Source organism: Toxorhynchites rutilus, chromosome 2, assembly GCF_029784135.1.
Source record: "Toxorhynchites rutilus septentrionalis strain SRP chromosome 2, ASM2978413v1, whole genome shotgun sequence".
In the NCBI taxonomy this organism is placed as follows: domain Eukaryota; kingdom Metazoa; phylum Arthropoda; class Insecta; order Diptera; family Culicidae; genus Toxorhynchites; species Toxorhynchites rutilus.
The window spans coordinates 142,766,784-142,785,743 of NC_073745.1; the positions used below are offsets into that span (position 1 = coordinate 142,766,784).

Consider the following 18,960-nt stretch of genomic DNA (forward strand, 5'->3'; position numbering starts at 1 on the left):
GGAACGAAAACATAGAGCACATTATGGCAGCCCAGTTATGACTAACTCAGTCTACAACGAGCGCCACATCAACGTGACCCGAATTGTACAACGACAACTGATGCTGTAATGTGGATTGTTAGAAGGCATCGTACCGAACTTACGGTACAGGCTTGCACCTGCACCTGGTAATAGATAAATAGCACGAGCATGCAGATACGTATATTGCGTATTAAAGCGAATTTCAAACAAAAAAAAAATCAGTATTTCACTCGCTGCGCCATCTGGTTGTGAATTTAACGTACATCCGTCAATTCCACACTGATATTCATGATTTATTTTTATTTAGACAGTTGAACCTCTTGTGAAAAGCTAAGTTTTGTTCTTTGTTTGTTACAACTCGTTTGACGGTTATGAGTACAAACAAACGGCTCTTTTCGTGGCCACCATTTGGAGTTTCAAAAGAGTTAAAATAACAGATTTCTGAACGTTGGAAAGAATTACATTAAAACAATAGTTTTGAAAAATCACAGTCCTACGTCAAACTTACGTCCGTGCCCCTAGGCTCAGACCATTCTACTTTTTATTTTATTTTTACGTTTTACTGTGGACATCCCCTATGCTGTATTTATTTAACATGGCTCACTGAGATTAACACTGATTATCGTTCTTCCTAAGTTCAGGTTGTAAATTTGGAAAGTTTATCTATTGGTGATAATTTCTGGTCACGTGAGAGAGAGAGAGAGAGAGAGAGAGAGAGAAACAGCTGTGTGTGGTTCTGTTCTTCTTTTTGTGGGCGTTGTTCGTACTAAGTGTGTTTTCGTTTGTTTACGATGAAGATCGCGGAACAGAGTTTCCTGTTTCCTCCGAGAGCGTGTCTTTTGGATGGTTAGACAGCCTCCGAAATCGGACGTGACTACACAAAGAACTGTTTGCCAAAACTTGTTGCTTTAGAAAAAAGTTCCATAAAGAAGAAGATATCAGGTTCTGGTCGGATCTAGCTTCGTACCATTATGATTGACTGTCCATAACACAATCCCCCAAAGGTACTCCATAAGCGGTTAATCGAGTCGTATTGGGCCACAGTGTCCCAGACGGCGTAAGAAAATGGTTGGGATGCCACCACAGCTTAACAACTCAAATCCCGTAACATCTGATGGATCTCAAGGTGGTCTAGAACCTGAAGGCGAGGGTTCCGAGAAATTTAGAAATAGATTGAAAATGAAGGGCCACTATTTGTCTAATTATTGCACATCTCAAATGCACATTGTATGGATCAAGGAGAATGGAATAAAGAATTGAATTTAAAAAAAAAAACGTTTTCGCCTAACGTGTTTTCATTTAATCCCGCTACTTGTGACTCACCCGTTATCTACTTCAATATTTCATTAATCAAGAAAATAACTAAGATAGTTCCGTATATTTGAAAAAATATAAACTGTTGCTCGGGTAATACATATCTAAACGTTTCATATTATGAAATGAATGTATTTCATCTACGTCTCTTAAATACGTTCTAATGCAATAAATTACTTATACATATTATTTTTTAATAGCAAATGATTTTTAAGAACTTGGTGACGCATGAATATAATGTCCACTCTGCGCTTACAACTAAGGAGTCTTATCAGCATTACCCTCTACAGAACGACGGAGAAATTACTTCCCCTCAGTCGCATTCATCAGTCTCCACGCCTAATCCTTCTTGTGTTCCTTCTCGCTCAACGGTACCCCGTTCTCGTCGATCTCCAGCGATGGCACTAGCGGTGGCTTGAAGCCACCATACTCGATCCGCAAGCCCTTCCCATACGTTGGACTCCTGCGAAATTTGACGTCACTCTTGACGGCCCAATGATCCTCGAGCAGGGGCGTTGGCCCCACGTAGTCATCCTTGTAAACCTGCAACTGGTGCTGAAAAGATGGCGGCGTCGGGTAGGTAAGCTTGCCTACAAAACGAGGTCGATCGATTAGCGGTTGGAATCGATTGTGGGTGTGGAAATTACCGTTGAAAGCGTCGGCCCCAATGGGTGAGCTATAAACGGGCAGAGGCTTCTCGTGATGATGTGGATGCGGTAAGATGTTCAGTTGTGCGAAGGATACGTACGATGGGGCTTGGATAGAGGCACCGAAATGAAGATCACTTTTCGGGTATTTTTCGTGGTAAAAAATATGCTTAGCTGGAACCTCTATAACGGGACTTTTAAGTTGCGGCGGTGACTTCAGGTAAATATTATAATGTCGTCGCTTGTCTCCAAACAATTTATGGAAATCGAACAACTTTTCGTGGGTTGTTGTTTTGATGATGGAGTGGGCTGGTTTTGGTTCGTGGATGGGAACAGGTACTAGTTTTTCAACCGGATACGGAAAGGGAACCCCAACAGGAACTTCCACCGGGTAGTGGAATGGTACCTGAACCGGCACTTCCACGGGAACCTGTACCGGGTATGGAACGGGTCGATCGACAATCTTCTCAACAACCTTTTCGACCGTAACCGGTACCGGAACTTCAACTTGCTTCTCAACCACCCTGTCAACGGGTCGATCAACAATTTTCTCCACTATTTTCTCAACAGGTACCTCTACCGGGTACGGACGATCAACGTATTGTGTAACCGGATAGAGTACCTGAACTTCTTTGGTGACTATCTTTTCCACCTCCACGGGTCGATCGACGATTTTCTCTACAATTTGGGTTACAGGATAGGGGACTTGAACCTCTTTTGTCAAGACCTTCTCAACTGGATATGGTTTTTCAACTATCCTCTCCACCGGTACTTCTACAGGTACGTGTTTGATGACTGGTCGATCTATATAATGATGAACCGGAACCTGTTTCTCAACTGGATATGGAACCGGGACAGCGGTTGGCACTTGTTTTTCGACGATCCTATCCACTGGATAGGGTACGGGAACCTGTTTTTCCACGATACGATCCACAGGTTGGGGCACGGGTTTCTCTACATAAATCGGTTGAGTTACGATTCGATCAACCGGCTTTTCAACAATAACATTTTGGGTAACAATTCGATCGACCGGTTTTTCCACAATTATAGGCTGAGGAACCGGTTTTTCTACGATGACATTCTCCTTCACTATGCGGTCGACGGGCTTTTCCACGATAATCGGTTGAGGAACTTGTTTCTCAACAATTACGTTCTGTTTGATGATCCGATCGACGGGCTTCTCGACGATGTATGGCTGAAGGACGGGTTTCTCAACGATAACGTTCTGCTTGGTGATTCGATCGACGTACCTGTCGACGAAGATTGGTTGATGGACAACGTTGCTTTTGGGTTCTTGCTGTTGAGAAACTTCTTCCTTGACGAGAATATTGTTGACGTTGACGCTCTTCTGGATTTCAACGATTGTTTTCTCTTCTGGTTTTGGGGGATCGACGCAATCGTCGATGGTCTTTTCGGAATTTAGGAGTCTCAAACCTGCTTGAATCGGAGCCAGGTACTTGGTAGGTACCGGCTTTGGTGCGACTGTGGTCGACTCCTTAGCTATGTAAAGGGCGGTAGATGAGGGTAAATAGAAACCCGTGTTTGAAGCTGTTTTCCCACGCCCATGAACTGTTGACAAAACCGACTGAACTGTACTGATCTCGAGTTTAGGCAGCACATGGGTAGATTTCTTATCGTCTCCACATGGATCCGGTGTAACTTGATTGGCTAGGAACGTAGTTTCCTTCAGAAACTGTCCTTTGTTGTGATCATTGGGATCGCCAATAATTTCCACATTGATCTGTTTTTGATGAAAGAATCTTCTCCCTCCGGACCGCTGATTTCTTCCCGAAGCATCAGACATTTCGCCCACGATAATCGGCTGGTTGAAGGAAGGAACCGCGAGATTATCTTTCAACTTTTCCTCATTCACACGACTTTCGCTGGGTTCATTGTCTATCTCCGCTTCTGAAGTATCGGATTTTTTCTCCGTTACTTCTTCCTCCTCGGCATTGTTGATACTGACTACATCTTCGTTCGTCACCAAATCCTGCGTGGAGGAGACCAACTTCTGAATTCCCTCATCATTCAGATCGACGTTCGAGTGGTACGCTTCGGTAGCATTTTCCCGTTGAACGTCGGGTTTCGCGGTGGGTTGCACTAGTGTTACCAGTTGCACTGGGAAAGAATTCGTATTGAGCACTACTTGACTAGACTGTTCGTTGGGGAAACTGAAAGGAGAAATGATAGTGTCGGAATTAGGAACAACATTTGTCGGCGTTCATTGCGAAGTAGATCTTACCCAATGAGAGACTGATATTCGAGTGGTTGCTGGTGCTGAGAGTTTGGAGCACCATCAGAGTAGTAAACGTAATAGTTACTCCTGGGACCAAGGGAAACGGAGTGCTGGTAATGAATACCCTGACGTTGAGTGGTGCTTGTGTCCGTCGGTGGGAGCGGTGATGGCGACTGAAAGATAGTGATCAGCTGAAATAGAAGCGAAAACTGTTTTAAACTGTACAGTGAAGTATCGTAATCGATCTACCTGATTAGGTGGGATGGTTGGCATCATCATTTGCAACGTTTGGGGTTGTGTTCGAACGTCATTTTGCGCAGCAGCTGGGGCTTGTGCGGCAGTCCGTAGCACGGATATGGCCAGTAGTAACGCTACCACCGTCAGCATTCTGTATCATCTAAATGCGGAATCTGTGGGCGAAGGGTGAAACGTTACCAATTTAAATTTATCGTTTGAAACAATCATAATAGTGGAAGAAAATTGAATGCGGTCGAGGCACTCAATATGAATTTTCTCGTGCAAAGCAATGAAAGATAAAAACAAATCAAAGCATTATCACACTGCTTTGAGCAGCCCGCAAGATTCGTTTTTCGAGAGAAGAGATAATCGGTAAAACTAAAACAATTCAGACTATGGCTTTCAGGTTTGATTACTGCTTTTACAAATAATTTGAACATGAAACAGCGAACCGACTTTTTGTGCAACAAAACTTCGATTATTACAGTCTAAAATCATAACTTAAAACAGCCCAAAAAGAAACAATGACGAATGTCACCATCGGATGTTCACACGCAGATATTTGATTACAATGGAACATTTTCCGCTACCCCCCAAAGGAAAACAATTGCCGCCACTGACAACGCGTCGCAAGTCGCAAGGTATAAAAATAAAGTCCACTTCCCGTTTTTGGCAAGATGAACTTTCGCCGAAACTCGCCGGTTGCACAAGCCTCCACAACCGAAGGCGGTCCCTTTTGGTGTCGTCGCCAATTAAGCAGATAAAAACTCAATTTCCGCGAGATGCGGTCGTGATAAAGCGTTGCCGCCACGCTTTATCTGATTGTGGGATGTCCCCTCGACGCGTTGGTGAGGTGATGCTGGGGGCGGAACGATGCGATAATCAGATGACGCTTTTTGGCGTCGTATTGGTGAAGTAACAATGCTTGGAAGGTTTATTTATTGGGTTTCTTATTAATATTGACTTACGTTCCGAGCGATTGTCAGTTCGGGTCCGTGAGAAGATGTGAAAATAGTTCAGCATTCGTTAAAAATTATTACTAACGACATTACTGGCTGCCCTTTGAGGTCCAAGTGAGAGTGAAAAGAAACAGTGGAAACGTGGTGATACCTTATGCAGAGGTCGGTTGAACGAAAGCACCTACTGCTTAACGAGTGAATCAATTTCTATAGTGCGCTTAACTAAAAATCGAATCACTACATTGAATAATTACGGTTTCTACATGGGAAGTTGTTCACATTTGAAACGTTGACGTTGATTTTTGAAAGAAATTTTGGAAGAAATTTCCAATGAGACCTATTTTCATTTTGGTGGCGTCGTCAACAAAGAAACACGATCTGAGACTCAAAAATTCAATGGACAATTGGAAAATAATCCAATATTCCATCAGGTAATGTAAGAGACCGTTCTCATTTCCTTATTCAAACAAAACATAAACATCTTTAATTCTCGTGTTCGGTGTACCAGGATACATCAGGTAGTAAAATGTATTACGAGTTGAAGGTTGGCGAAAGCAAACAAGTGAGTTCCTTGATGATTTCACTGATTGAACCTAGCGAATGTTTGTCATGTCTTTGAAAGCGCACTGCAAACTAAGCTCAAACTCAAATTTGTACTCCTACACCTTACTGTAGTAACGAGAAGCAACAATGTTCACACTTCGAGCGAACTATCTTGCTCGATAATGGAACGCTTGACTAGAGTAAAACTTCCAAATGGAATCCCCATTGGACCACGTTCCTCGGGTAGACGTAAGTAATTTTTCCCTATCACCACCATTGCCCACCACTAGCGGTAGTCAACGGCGGCTCCACAGCGATTGAGTTTGCGGTCTATTAAAGGGAACAGAAACTTATAATGGACGTAATTAAATTACATTGCATTTTCCTCCTTGGGAAGGGAGTCTCACCTATTGGACTGCCATCCTCCAGCACTACGGAACAAACATTTTATGAATAGACATGCATAATGGAACGATCAGCCAATTCAACCGATGGAAAAGGAGCAAAAAAAATAGAAAAATGCAGTACAAATGTTTATTAGGGGAAATGGGGGGTATTTGGACCCCCTAAGCAAATCACCTGATATTCCCAAACCAATAAGGTCTAAATGAAAAAAGTCACTTTGTACACTGAACTACAATTGTTTTCTCTCAATCAATAATGTTTAATCAGTATATCAAGCTTCAAATCACCAAATATATCATAAAAAAAAGAAGATGATTGTTGGACATTAAAATTTGATGCGCGGTGATTTGGTCCAGTGTGTGTTTCATCGAAAAAATACATACTTATTTTTATGTGAAGTATTTTGAGATAATGTTACAAATAGTAACAGTGTTTTGGGATCGATACCAGGTGTCTTGGCCAGATTCCAGACCAGAAAAATTGGATTGAGACCATCTCGAATCCTGCATGGATCTTTTCGCTGTTGTTCGAGCATTTTATAACACTTTCGATGCTTGCGTTGCTCTTTCAAGATCCTCCTTCTTCCAACGATGTCTGCCCATCCTCTTTCGGCAATTCAGTGGCATCTGGAATCAATTAGACCAAGCCACGATCGGAAAACTTACATTTTTTTGACAATCAAAGTGCTTGTTATGTTCATGCTACCGTTTTCTTCCACACGTCGAATTTTACCAAAGTTTTTTTCACGTTAGGTACCGTTTTGTCTCAAATTCCGAACACTTAAGCTTTGTTGGCCATTAAACAGTGTCTCATTACTCATAATGGTACTTTTTCGCGGAATTAATGTAGTTTTTGGATACAATAGAGCCTTTTCTTTCATTTGGCCACCATAAAATTAATTTACAAATTGAATATGAATTTGGTGAAAAGCTAAAAATATGTTTGGTTACATTTGCCTCAAATTCCGAACACCCAAAATGCAATTTTCCTAAAAAAAAATCATAACGTTTGAGCTACTAGAACGATTCAGATTATCGATATATCAAACCAAAGCGAAATAGCTATTCTTCTTTGGAAAAATATAACACTCCCTAAAATTTGGACTCGATTCAAATTCCGAGTTTGCTAACGCAAACATTTTATCACTGGTTTTGACAGTCACTTTTTTGCAAATTCTTAGTATTAAAAGTTATAGATAGTCTCGATACCTATGAATGATGTTAAAATAAACCCTATACCACAAAGAATGTCAGGATTTTTATTATTCAATTATTCAAAACATTAAAGATCAGTAAATTTACATTTGAAAATGAAGTGTTCGGAACTTGAGGCAAAACGGTACATACGGTTCAACAATAGAAGGAGATGATATTATAAAATATTCAAGTTGAGCCGTACTTTTTGAGATATAGGGGTGGTCCAAATCACCCCGTATGACCAAATCACCTCGTGTTACCCTAGTAGAAGCAAAACGGTACCAACGGATGTTTAAATAAAATCAAGGTGACAAATCTAGTCGCGTAGAAAAATATGATCAGTTAAGTTTGTTTATTTTTTCTTGATGACCGCAACCATCAGATATTTATTACTGGCGAGTCGTCATTTGTCCCTTTTTGTTGTTTTCCAGTAACACGAGATGCACATGGGGACTTTATATGCAGGATGTTCCATTTGGTGGTAAATAATTCAATTTTCACTATTTTATTCTGTTTTTTTTTCAAAAAATTTAAAATCGAGGAGGAAAAACTATTGAACTTTTTTTTTTATTTATAATACTATATACTTTATACTATATTCAATTGAGAGATAAGATCTTCTTCACAATATTTCGTCAATAAATACGATCCAACTGCAGTTCTCCAACTTACGACCGCACCGATTCTTGCCAAGTCCTGCTCCACCAGGTCCAACCATCTTGCTCGTTGGGCTCCTCTTCTTCTAGTTCTGGAATCAATGCGAACACCATTTTTGTAGGGCTGTTGTCCGGCAATCTTGCTCTCGTTCTCGTCCAGCCTTGGCGACTTTCTGGATTCAGGGTTCGCGTAGAGTTTCGGCAGTTCGTGGTTCATTCTCCTTCTCCATACTCCGTTTTCCTGTACACCACCGTATGCAGTTACGAGCACTCGGCGTTCGAAAACACCAAGGACTTGTAAGTCCTCTTCAAGCATCGTCCATGCTTCGTGTCCATAGAGAACAACCGGCAGTATTAGGGATTTGTACATGGTACACTTCGTACATGGTCGGAGTTTGTTGGACATCAAGGATTCTATTTCGAATGGCGAAGATTGCAGTTCGTTGTGTTTTGTGTCTAAGAAAAATAACGTTTTTGTGTGTGAAATCCCGTTCGAATTTGTGATCCGTTGTAACCAGTTGAAGGCGCAATTGATATTGCAAGAGATAAGTATAAGTTGCTGCCTCAACTGATATTTATTTTTAGCGTTATCCACAAAAACAGCAGCAAGTGGCATCACCGCAAGCTGCTGTTAATAAAATTCCGGTTTTGGTATCACAGATCTGCTATTGAGTTGATATTTCGCTACACATAAAGTACTTAGGCGAATGAATGAATGTGGTGTGTGCGAGGAAGGTATTGTGATCAGCGATGATCCAGTTGCGTGTGTTGGAAGTTGCGGCGCTCGTATACACAGGCGCTGTACAAATCTAACCAAAGCAGCTGCTAAGCTGATTAATGATAATGCGAACATACTATTTAAGTGTAATGAGTGTTTTTCTGCAAGCAAACGTGAATCACCGAATGATTTGGTAGTTGTCATTGTTGAAAGAGGAGATGAAAAAGCTCTCTTCCATATCTGAGATAATAACCAATATTCGTGATACAGTTGCTTCGCAGATAAACAGTGCATTGGAAACAGCTAAACAAGTTTTGGAAACGAGCCTTAATACTGCTCTTCAAGAACGGTGACCGGAATAAATCGCCACAGTAAACAACTGCAACAGAAACAACCGCTTAGAAAAAGTGTAGTAGGCTAGAAATATTTGGCGCGGGAAAAACATCATGTGCCTCACATTTCTATTATAAATTTATTCTCTTGTTCTCGTTTTTCGAAATTTATTCTGAGGACAATGTAATGGGGACGAAGTCCCCATTTGGCGAGGATAAGGAATCGAGGCGGCCCATGCCGCCAAGATGACGCAATCCGAGTCCACCGCCGACCCGCCGTCGGAAGCGGCGGTGTCTCGCACGCAAACCTGGGATCCACTGATTGCCCGGTTAGTTTGAAACATAGGATACGATCCTTTAGCAATGTCCGACCGAGCTCTAGCGAGCGTCGGACGGTATACGTCTGCCCGGGGCGTTACGTTTGCCTGGGGCGATACGTTTGCCCGGTTAATTCTTGTTTTGAAATACAATACCGCGCCACAATATTTATAGCCTACTACACATTTTATAAGCGGTGGTTTCTGTTGCAGTCGTTTTCTGTGGCGATTTATTCCGGGAACCTTCAAGAACATATGGTAAAGCTTGAGAGCAGTGTGGCTAGAATTATGGAAACAAATATGTTGAACAAAAAGAATGAATTTGAAAGTCAAAATATAGTTGCAATAAACAGAAAAAAAAACAGTTGAAAAGGATAATCGATCGGAATCCGATTTTAATCCAAGTCGGAAAATAAAAGTGATGTCAAACAGTAATGATAAACCAATTCTGATTGAAAGCAAAAACGACGAGGTTTTCCATACTACTGAAACATTATCTTTCGCGAACGTTGTCGCGAGAAATCCCAAGATATTGGAAAAACGTATGGCTGGTCCAGTTATTGTTGTAAAACCTGTAGATTCGATTAAATGTAATGACAGTACCCAAAAAGAAATTAAGAATAAACTCGATCCAAAAATGCATAATGTCCGCAGCTTTCGAAACGGGAAAGAAGGCTCGATTATCATAGAGTGTGCAACTGTAGAAAAATGTAATTCCATAAAAAATGACATTGAAAGCAAATCAGGTGAAAAATACAAAGCTATTATCCCGAAACCATTGAAACCAAAAGTGAAAATTTTGGGAATGTCTGATCAGTATTCCTCTGCTGTTTTTATTGACTTGTTGAAAAGTTAAAAAGAAAGCATAGGGATAGGTGAAGTTAATGTGGTTACAACTTATAAGAATCCACGCTTCAAGTACAACAAATATAATGTAGTACTTGAAGTTGACAGTAAGTCTTTTAAAAATTTAATGAGCGCTAAAAAAGTAAATATTGGATGGGATCGGTGTCCCGTAGCAGAAACATTTAACGTTCTTAGGTGCTTCAAATGTGGAGGCTTTGGTCACAATAGTAAAGAGTGTCCAAATGAAGAAACATTTTCTAAATGTAGTAAACAGCATTCTACATCTGAATGCTCATCGATATCGGCTGGATGCATTAATTGTCAAAAAATGAATAGAGAACGTAAGCTAAATTTGGACGTCGGTCATCCAGCATACAGTACAGACTGCCCAGTTTATAGAAATATTATTGAAAAAAGAAAATCTATCATTCGGTACGAAGAATAGCAAACAACGACAAGTGCACGAAATAAAAACTCAAATATTTTGTATTTTAATATTGCTGGGTTGTCTACACACTTCAGTGAATTGAAGTTAATTGTAGGTAACGAACGTCTATTGTTAGTATTTATAACAGAAACTCATATAGTAGAGGCTGATGCTTTCGACCAGTACTATATTTTGGATTATAGAGTTTCTTTTTGCTTGTCGCACTCCAAACATACTGGAGGGGTTGCTATGTATATCCAGGAATCAATATGTTTCAACATTCGGTTCAACGAAGCGATAGATAACAATTGGTTTTTGGGTATTACTACCGAGAAAGGCATTCAGATTGGAAATTACGGACTATTATACCACTCTCCCAGTTCTAGTGACCAGCGTTTTGTTGAACTTTTCAATAACTGGTTGGAGCATTTTCTAAATTTCAGTGCAATTAATATCATAGCTGGTGATTTCAATATTAATTTGTTTGATGAACAAAATTCTTCCCAATTGAAGTGCCTAATGGATTATTTTGGATTAAAACAAACTGTTTGTGAAGCTACTCGAATAACCCAGTACAGCAGAACATTGATTGACCATGTGTATACAAATTTTGACACGGTTAAATCATCTATCGTTGATTAACTGAAAATAACAGATCACGAAACTATATTTATTAGTTTCAATAACAATGACGGTTAATTAAATGATAGAGTCTTGATAAAGTGCTGGAGAAATTATTCGAAGAATGCTTTGTGTGAGCTTGTTACTAGGAGCTTGGATTCTTATCCGGTATCGGGTAATTTAGAAACAAGAGCATCTTTTCTTACGGATTTTCTGCGAACATGTACCAAAAAATTAGTTGAACCAAAATTTGTTGAGCCAAAAAACAAGAACTGTTGGTATTCTCTTGACCTGTGAAATTGACCGAATGAAACGTACTAGGGATAGATGTTTCAAAAAGTTCCGTAACACTAATAGTGCGGTCGACTGGTGTTATTACACAGTTGCTCGCAATGATTATTCGAGATCGTTGAAAAAAGCCAGAACGGATCATATCCAGAGTAAGATTGATCAGAACAAAAATAATAGCAAACAGTTGTGGAAAATTTTAAAAATATTGATGAAAGCTAAAAACAGTTGTCCGCGATCCATAACTTTCGGAAATTCAGTCATAACATCAGAAAATCTAATTGCTAATAAGTTTAACTCAAATTTCGTTGACAGTATTTCACTTATCAATGATAGTATTGATTTGGTCAGAGAACCTGACGAAATAGTACAGCCGACGGCCAGCAGATGTAAGCTGGAATTTTTTCACCCAATAACTTTTGCGGACCTAAAATAATTTGTTTTGCACTAGAACAGTCGGCTGGTATTGATGACGTAAATGCAAAAGTTGTTCAAGATTGCTTTCATGTCATTGGACCTTCCCTGAAACTATATCCAGGCCCTTGTTGTTACAGACTCTACGGCGCTTTGGTTTAGAGGGTTCGGCATTCAAATGGTTCGAAAGTTATTTGAGTAATCGAATACAGAGGACTGTTTTTGCTGAGTCTGTTTCTGAACCAATAGCTAGTACGTTTAGTGTTCCACAAGGAAGCGAGTCTTACGCTTTTGTGATATAAATCTATTTGCTGACGATACAGTTCTGTTCATAGCAGCTAAAGAATTAGAATCCGCAGCATTGCACTTAAATAGAGATTTGCATTCTCTTAGTATTTGTTTGAACTTTAAGCAGTTAAAATTAAATGTTGGAAAAACCAAGTACATGGTATTTTCTTCGAGATATTATAACACCGAGTGTTTTGTAAAGATAAATGGTGAGACACTTGATCGCGTTAGAGAGATAAAGTATCTTGGTGTTCCTATAGATGACAAACTGCTTTTTATTAAAAATACAGTATCATATGCCGTTTGAGGAATGAGTTGACTATTTCGAGTAAGATTCAATTATATAAATCCATAATATCGCCACACATAGACTTCTGTTCATCCATTCTTTGCCTTGCTAACGAAACACAAATGTTGAGGTTACAACGTTTACAAAATAAAGTAATACGTTTGATCTTGCGTTGTAATAGATACACTTCCTCAGCTCTCATGCTAAACACGCTTCAATGGCTATCTGTGAAGCAAAGAATTGTATATTTGACCATGGTGTTCGTTTTTAAAATAATAAATGGATTGCTGCCTCGATATTTGTGTGATCGAATTGAAAGAGGAAGTGATATTCATCGATATAATACCAGAAACGCTGACGAAGTACGAACACCAAACTTCTTAAGTAGAGTATCACAGAACTCCCTATTTTTTAAAGGTGTTACTTATTTCAATTCGATGCCTAGACACATTAAAAGAGCAACCACATTAGCAGATTTTAAACGGCAGTGTATTTCACATGTCAAAAATATAATTTAAATGTTAAGATTGTAAGTGACGAAGTTGTTTTTAACGAATTATGTATGTGTATACGTATATGAAAGAAGAACTGCCATCTTTTTTGTATATGTTTATAGAAATTAAAAGAAAAAAAGAAAATAAAAAGTAGTCTACATAAGTTTGAGAACGCGCGCGTTAGTGCAGCCATGAGAAATCTGAATTATGATAGCGATTAGAACATAGTAGAGTTTGTTTTTATTGTGGCATTGGATATGTAAGTCTTGATAAAAAGGAACACAGCTATGATTGAAGTTTGTTCGTAGATCGAGAGAGCGAATGTTGTCGAGCAAAGAAGGCCCACGAGCGATTTCTGAAGGATCAAGCAGACAACCGTCAGAATGAATGGATAGGCTACAACCTTAAATTCATTCAACGGGTCAAATTTTTGATTAAACTGGAGATTAGAACAGTTAGTCTGACAAATTTGGCAGTCAGGTTAAAGTGAACTCAGAAGATGCTATGGGATAGCTTGACGGGACAGCAAGCGTTTCTTCTTGGGACTTGGCTAAACTTTTTACAAACATGTCCAAATAAACTTTTGAACAGACGAAGCTTAGTGAAATATCGGTATCACAAAGAGGTGATTTCATATCTGTAGGTTGAATCAGTTCATTTTTTTTTGTAAAACTGGTTATGTATTAATTTATTATCAATTAGATAATCGACCAACTCAAACCTATGTAGGGGAATGAGGCGGGACCTTTATTATTATTTTTATAGGATTTGCGGAGCCCATAGTAGGCACAACTTCCATTGACTATGCGTCTTCGAATTTCACGGCTGTTATTGTTGTCAATTGCTACGAGCCAAGGTAGACAAATGCAACGAACCAAGGTAGACAAATTTCTCTATCACCTCGAGCTCGTCGCCGTCGATCACAACAATACTACCAACAATAATTCTGTTATGATCAGTCCCTCCTGCTAGCATGTATTTAGTCTTAGTCGCATTGATCTCGGGGTTTTCAAAAAAAAAAATTTGATGTCAAATGCCTTGCATGAAACGTCGAGATCTACTGTCACCTCGAAGAAAAGACTAAAATCGACAGTATGAGACTTAGTTTTTTTTCGGAATACGAGAGAAAATGTATGGTTTAGGTTACCAATAAAAATAGTTATCTAGATTTTTCATTCAGAACTTGCTGCGAAATGTTGATTTGCACGATAATATACCTAATGCAAACTATATTTTTTTAATTTTTATTGTATTTTATTTTATTTTACAAACTTTAACAGGCTTAACATGTTTGCCCTAATGACCGAGAATCAATTATAAAATAATACAACTAATAATAAAACTATATCACTAAATATTAAACCTATAACAATTATAACTAATTAAGAACAACAGAATAGAGCGCTTTGAGGGACGAACGTGAAAGGTGATAATCAAAACACGAACTACAAAGATTGAACACACGACACATACTGGTTACGGATTCATTGTAGCCGTAATTTGTTCGAGATGGTGGAAGGTACAAGTAGTTACGGGTACGCAAATTGCGACGACTAATGTTAAAATTAATTAAGTTTAGCAATTCGGGGCAATCGATATTTGATAAAATAATATCAGATACAAAAGGCGCTTTGGCAACATTCCTTCGAGAGCCCAATGAATCCTATGAGACTACAGCGATCCTCGCTGGGCAGATTCAATAGGTCTTTCCATGGCAGATTACGTAAGGAAAATCGAACAAATTTTCGCTGAATCGACTCAATACGCTGTACACCAGGGTGCCAATGAAAATGGTCATCTCGAATTTCAAAAAGTTACCACATAAAAAACGTTCACCACTTCGAAAAAACATCCTCTCTTATATTTTTGGTCGATTGCAGACTGTTCCAGACTGATAAGTGCCCCCGTGGCCGAGTGGTTAGCGTTCCACATTATCATGCCGGGGGATCGGGTTCGATTCCCGTTCTGGCCGGGGGATTTTTCGTGAAAGAAATTTCTTTCGGCTTGAACTGTGGTCACGCGTTTTCTAGAGCTTGCCGCTCCAAAATACATTCAAGGCGTGCTATCCGGCATAGAAATCTCAACTAAGTACTACTAATAAAAATGACGCAAGTAATACCCACGTTTAGAAGGCAAAAGGTCCACTGAGAACGTAAGTGCCATCCAAGAAGAAGAAGAGACTGTTCCAGAAATAAGATATAAGTACATATGATTGGATAATATTCAGACTTATAAGGCTTCATAACCGTTGTTGTTACGGTCGAACGCAAAACATTCGAAAATCAAAAAGGAAGCTTAGCAATAATTATATGTAATAATGCGTAAAACCTTATTTGATTGCTATCAATCAAAACAACCTATTCGCCATGCTATCGACCAAGTCCTCATTGCTAGCCCGGGTCTGAAAGGACTTTCCCCTAGCTTGCTTATCATACAAGGAATTCTCCTTTCAGTAGCAAATTTGTAATGGTTGGATTTTAGAAAGGCCTATGGTCTTTTGGTTGGTCTATTCGACTATCAGTGGCGTCGAGTGGAGATTTCGTACCCGGTGCAAAAATGTCTGGTTGCACCCCGTCCTTCTCCGATTTTGACGTAGGACTACGTCTTTCATTTCTATACAGGGGTATAAGTTCAATGTTTTAAAAACAATAGTCGCCGGAGCAACAAGATTTTGAGCGTTAATATCTTCCAACCAACTGTAAGTTCAAAGACATTTTTTTTGTAATTTCTTCAATCAAGTGCGATCAACGTAAAATTACGTCTTTCGGAAACCTGTTAGTAGTACAAGATGAATCTTGAGAAAGACAAATGATTCCCGCTCTACGTTCGCCGACAAACGATGTTCACTCAACATTTTCTCAAAATAGAAGCGGGTGTTTTGATGAAGGACGGAGTGAACGCAAAATTTATGTAGACTGAATGGAAGCGACAGATATTTTGTCTATTGAAAATAGTATTCAAATTATATCACAGAGTTTGAAAGAGTTTGAAAATAAGTGACAAGGAACGTTTAAATGTTATGTATAGAGAAAACATAAGAAAGCGGAGAATAAATTTTGCAACACTTTTGTATGATTGTTCCTTTTGCTGAATATTTTGTCTTCGCTACATATAAGTTGATCGTTATCCTTGTGCACAACGCGAACGACAATATTGCTCTGCTTATATTCTGGTTTCATGAACTAATCCTACAAATATATGTGTGTAATGAAAATAATTTAGATTTTAAACATTTCCTTGGGCTTCATCAGAACCTAGTCCATGAAAAGTTTATTAGTAATGATAATCTAGTGAAATGTTCTTTGTCTTTTGAATTTAGACTCGTTTCAATTTGACGTTTACAATATTTTCATGGGCTCTATCAGATTGGCAGACTCGGAAACAAATTCAAATTGTTGAAGTTTGACACAGTCCTGACCCTTATTTTTTTTTTGTATAAAATATTTCCATTTTTTCTAATAATATAAAGTAATTACCAGAAACAAATTCCATTCAAGATTTTCCCCCGCTTGTAGAGAATGTATTACTTTTTTACACAGAACACATTTGATGTGCAGAGCTAATGTTTCATTTCAAATTTTTGTTTTGAAAGCGTATTTATTCCACCCGAAAATCGATAAACATTTTTGGTTCACATAAATGGAACACGGGGCTCATTATGTCGATTATGTCGTATTGTGTGGCAAGGTTGCCACATTTGTGCAACTCGATTGGACATGAGTCGAACGGATTACAGAATGCAAAATTGCAATCCGTTCGTGTAATTCTGACTTGATCGGATTTCAGAATACGGGTTGATCAGTAGACATATCTGGAATTTCTAAGGAAATTACACCATCGATTTCCACAGGGCCTATCGATTTTGTCGGCTAACCAAACTAAAAATGTGTATATGAGGCAATCCTCGCGTCTACCATTCAACCGAATACATTCAGCAATATGTGGGACTGAATCCGACAGGACTTCATTTTTCGTTTGAACACACGTACTCTACCTTCGTGCATATGTCGGTCATAAATTGTTGGCATAGCTCACGACATCGTAGAATCATATCGAATAATCATATGATACAATTTAAAATGAGAAATGATGTTTATAATGAATGAATTACCTTTGGCGTGGTCTTGTTGTTTAATGTTTATGCAATATCCGTCTTGTCCCTTCAGAACGGTTGGGGGATTTTTCGTCTAAGAGACCCTTCGGACTTGCATTATAGTCACAAACAGAGATGCCAACCTTCCTGATTTTTCAGGATTTCCCAGACATTTTAGCACGCTCCCTGATATCCAGACGAACATTCAATTTATCCTGATTTTTCTGAAATGATACTGATTTTTGTACTCTTTACATTATTCGTAATAAATATACTGGTTTCCATGTCAAAGTTTTCTGTCATGACAGTTCTCCGGTTCGCATTTTTTTATATCTTATATTAAGTTAAATTCTCTCTAGATGCAAAGCTGTATTTTATGTATTTAATGATGGGACGATGGTAAATATATTTCTTAACCGTACTAAATATCATAATCATATAAAATTCAACAAGTCTTCCACTCTTGATATGCTTTCCTCATTTGTTGAGTAAAGATTCATTCCAAAGCATGGATGATGGATTCAGTGAAAATTTGAATATTGATTTCTCTGCAATTCACTGTAGTGATGCTGTAGGTTTTTCGGAAAAAATATAAACGATCAAAAAGTTAGGCGAAACACTAGCATTTCCGCATATGCGAGGATTTATACCATGCTTATTAATTCTTTTACATATCCGGTCTTCACCCGAAGAAAGATATACTCTGTTTCTGGTGGGATTTGGAATAAATTCTGTACTATGAGCTACTAACAAGCAACCTGTTTCTCACATGTATGGCTCGCAGCAGTTTTCGACGAGGAAGCAAACATGTTCTGGGAGGATAAAATATTTAGGCAGTGTGAAAGATGGCGAAATATTGTGAAACAGAACTATGGATATAAAATTAAATTATAATGCTTGGATTGAAAATTTTGTTTTAGTTTTCCCAAAAATCGACAACTTTTCGGACAACCCATTATGAGCTATCCTGATTTATCCAGATTTTTATTTTCATTGTTAGGAAATAAGATGAGCGTTTATCAACTTTCATTGAGCGGATTGCCTCTATTGAGCTGAGACTGTCTGAAAAAATAAAATAATGGTCGATGGGCAGTGTTTCAATGATCCCTAGAGCATAGTATATCGCACCCATTTCTGCACGAACGATGTGCGTCAACGATGAATTCCAGATTATTGTTTTTTCTTCGAATCACAATTTCTCGCGTCACTGTGCAGTCGCCTTCTATGATTCTAGCACCGCTTGCGCATTGAATCTACACACGTGCTCTCCAGCAGGTGTTTTTTCAGGATTGATGACAATAGCGTGATTGTCATTTTGTAAACGGAGCAAGTGTGATTTGAAGTATTCCAATACTTCGTTGTGCTCCTTCAAAAACACTTTCTGCTCGCCTGCGATACGCCTGGATTTAGGCGAAGTGAGGTTACTTGCGAATGTGTGGGTGAAAGTTCGATGTAGCGGGAGTATAGCCAACTGTCATTTAAGAACAAAAATAAATTCGTTCTGTTTGAAATACGAACGACGTTTAAATTATTTGTATATTGTTTATACAAAAATACTATAAACTTTAATCGTGTTTATATATATATATATATATATATATATATATATATATATATAT

General features: G+C 38.7%; 1 protein-coding gene across 2 annotated transcripts in view; it reads right to left on the reverse strand.

Annotated features, from left to right (window-relative positions):
- Nucleotides 1-1,211: 1,211 nt before the first annotated feature.
- The window catches only part of LOC129768184 (uncharacterized), a 41,362-nt gene continuing 23,613 nt past the window's right edge, over nucleotides 1,212-18,960 (reverse strand). The window contains exons 2-5 of one of the 2 annotated variants that reach the window (XM_055769652.1): nucleotides 4,468-4,628; nucleotides 4,225-4,409; nucleotides 1,983-4,153; nucleotides 1,213-1,925 (exon numbers count right to left, since the gene is read on the reverse strand). In XM_055769652.1, coding sequence (XP_055625627.1) covers nucleotides 1,675-1,925; nucleotides 1,983-4,153; nucleotides 4,225-4,409; nucleotides 4,468-4,605 — 2,745 coding nt within the window. In that variant the 5' untranslated portion in view covers nucleotides 4,606-4,628 and the 3' untranslated portion in view covers nucleotides 1,213-1,674. Of the gene's footprint in view, nucleotides 4,154-4,224; nucleotides 4,410-4,467; nucleotides 4,629-18,960 lie in introns of both variants that reach the window. The other variant, XM_055769651.1, reaches the window with a different exon arrangement.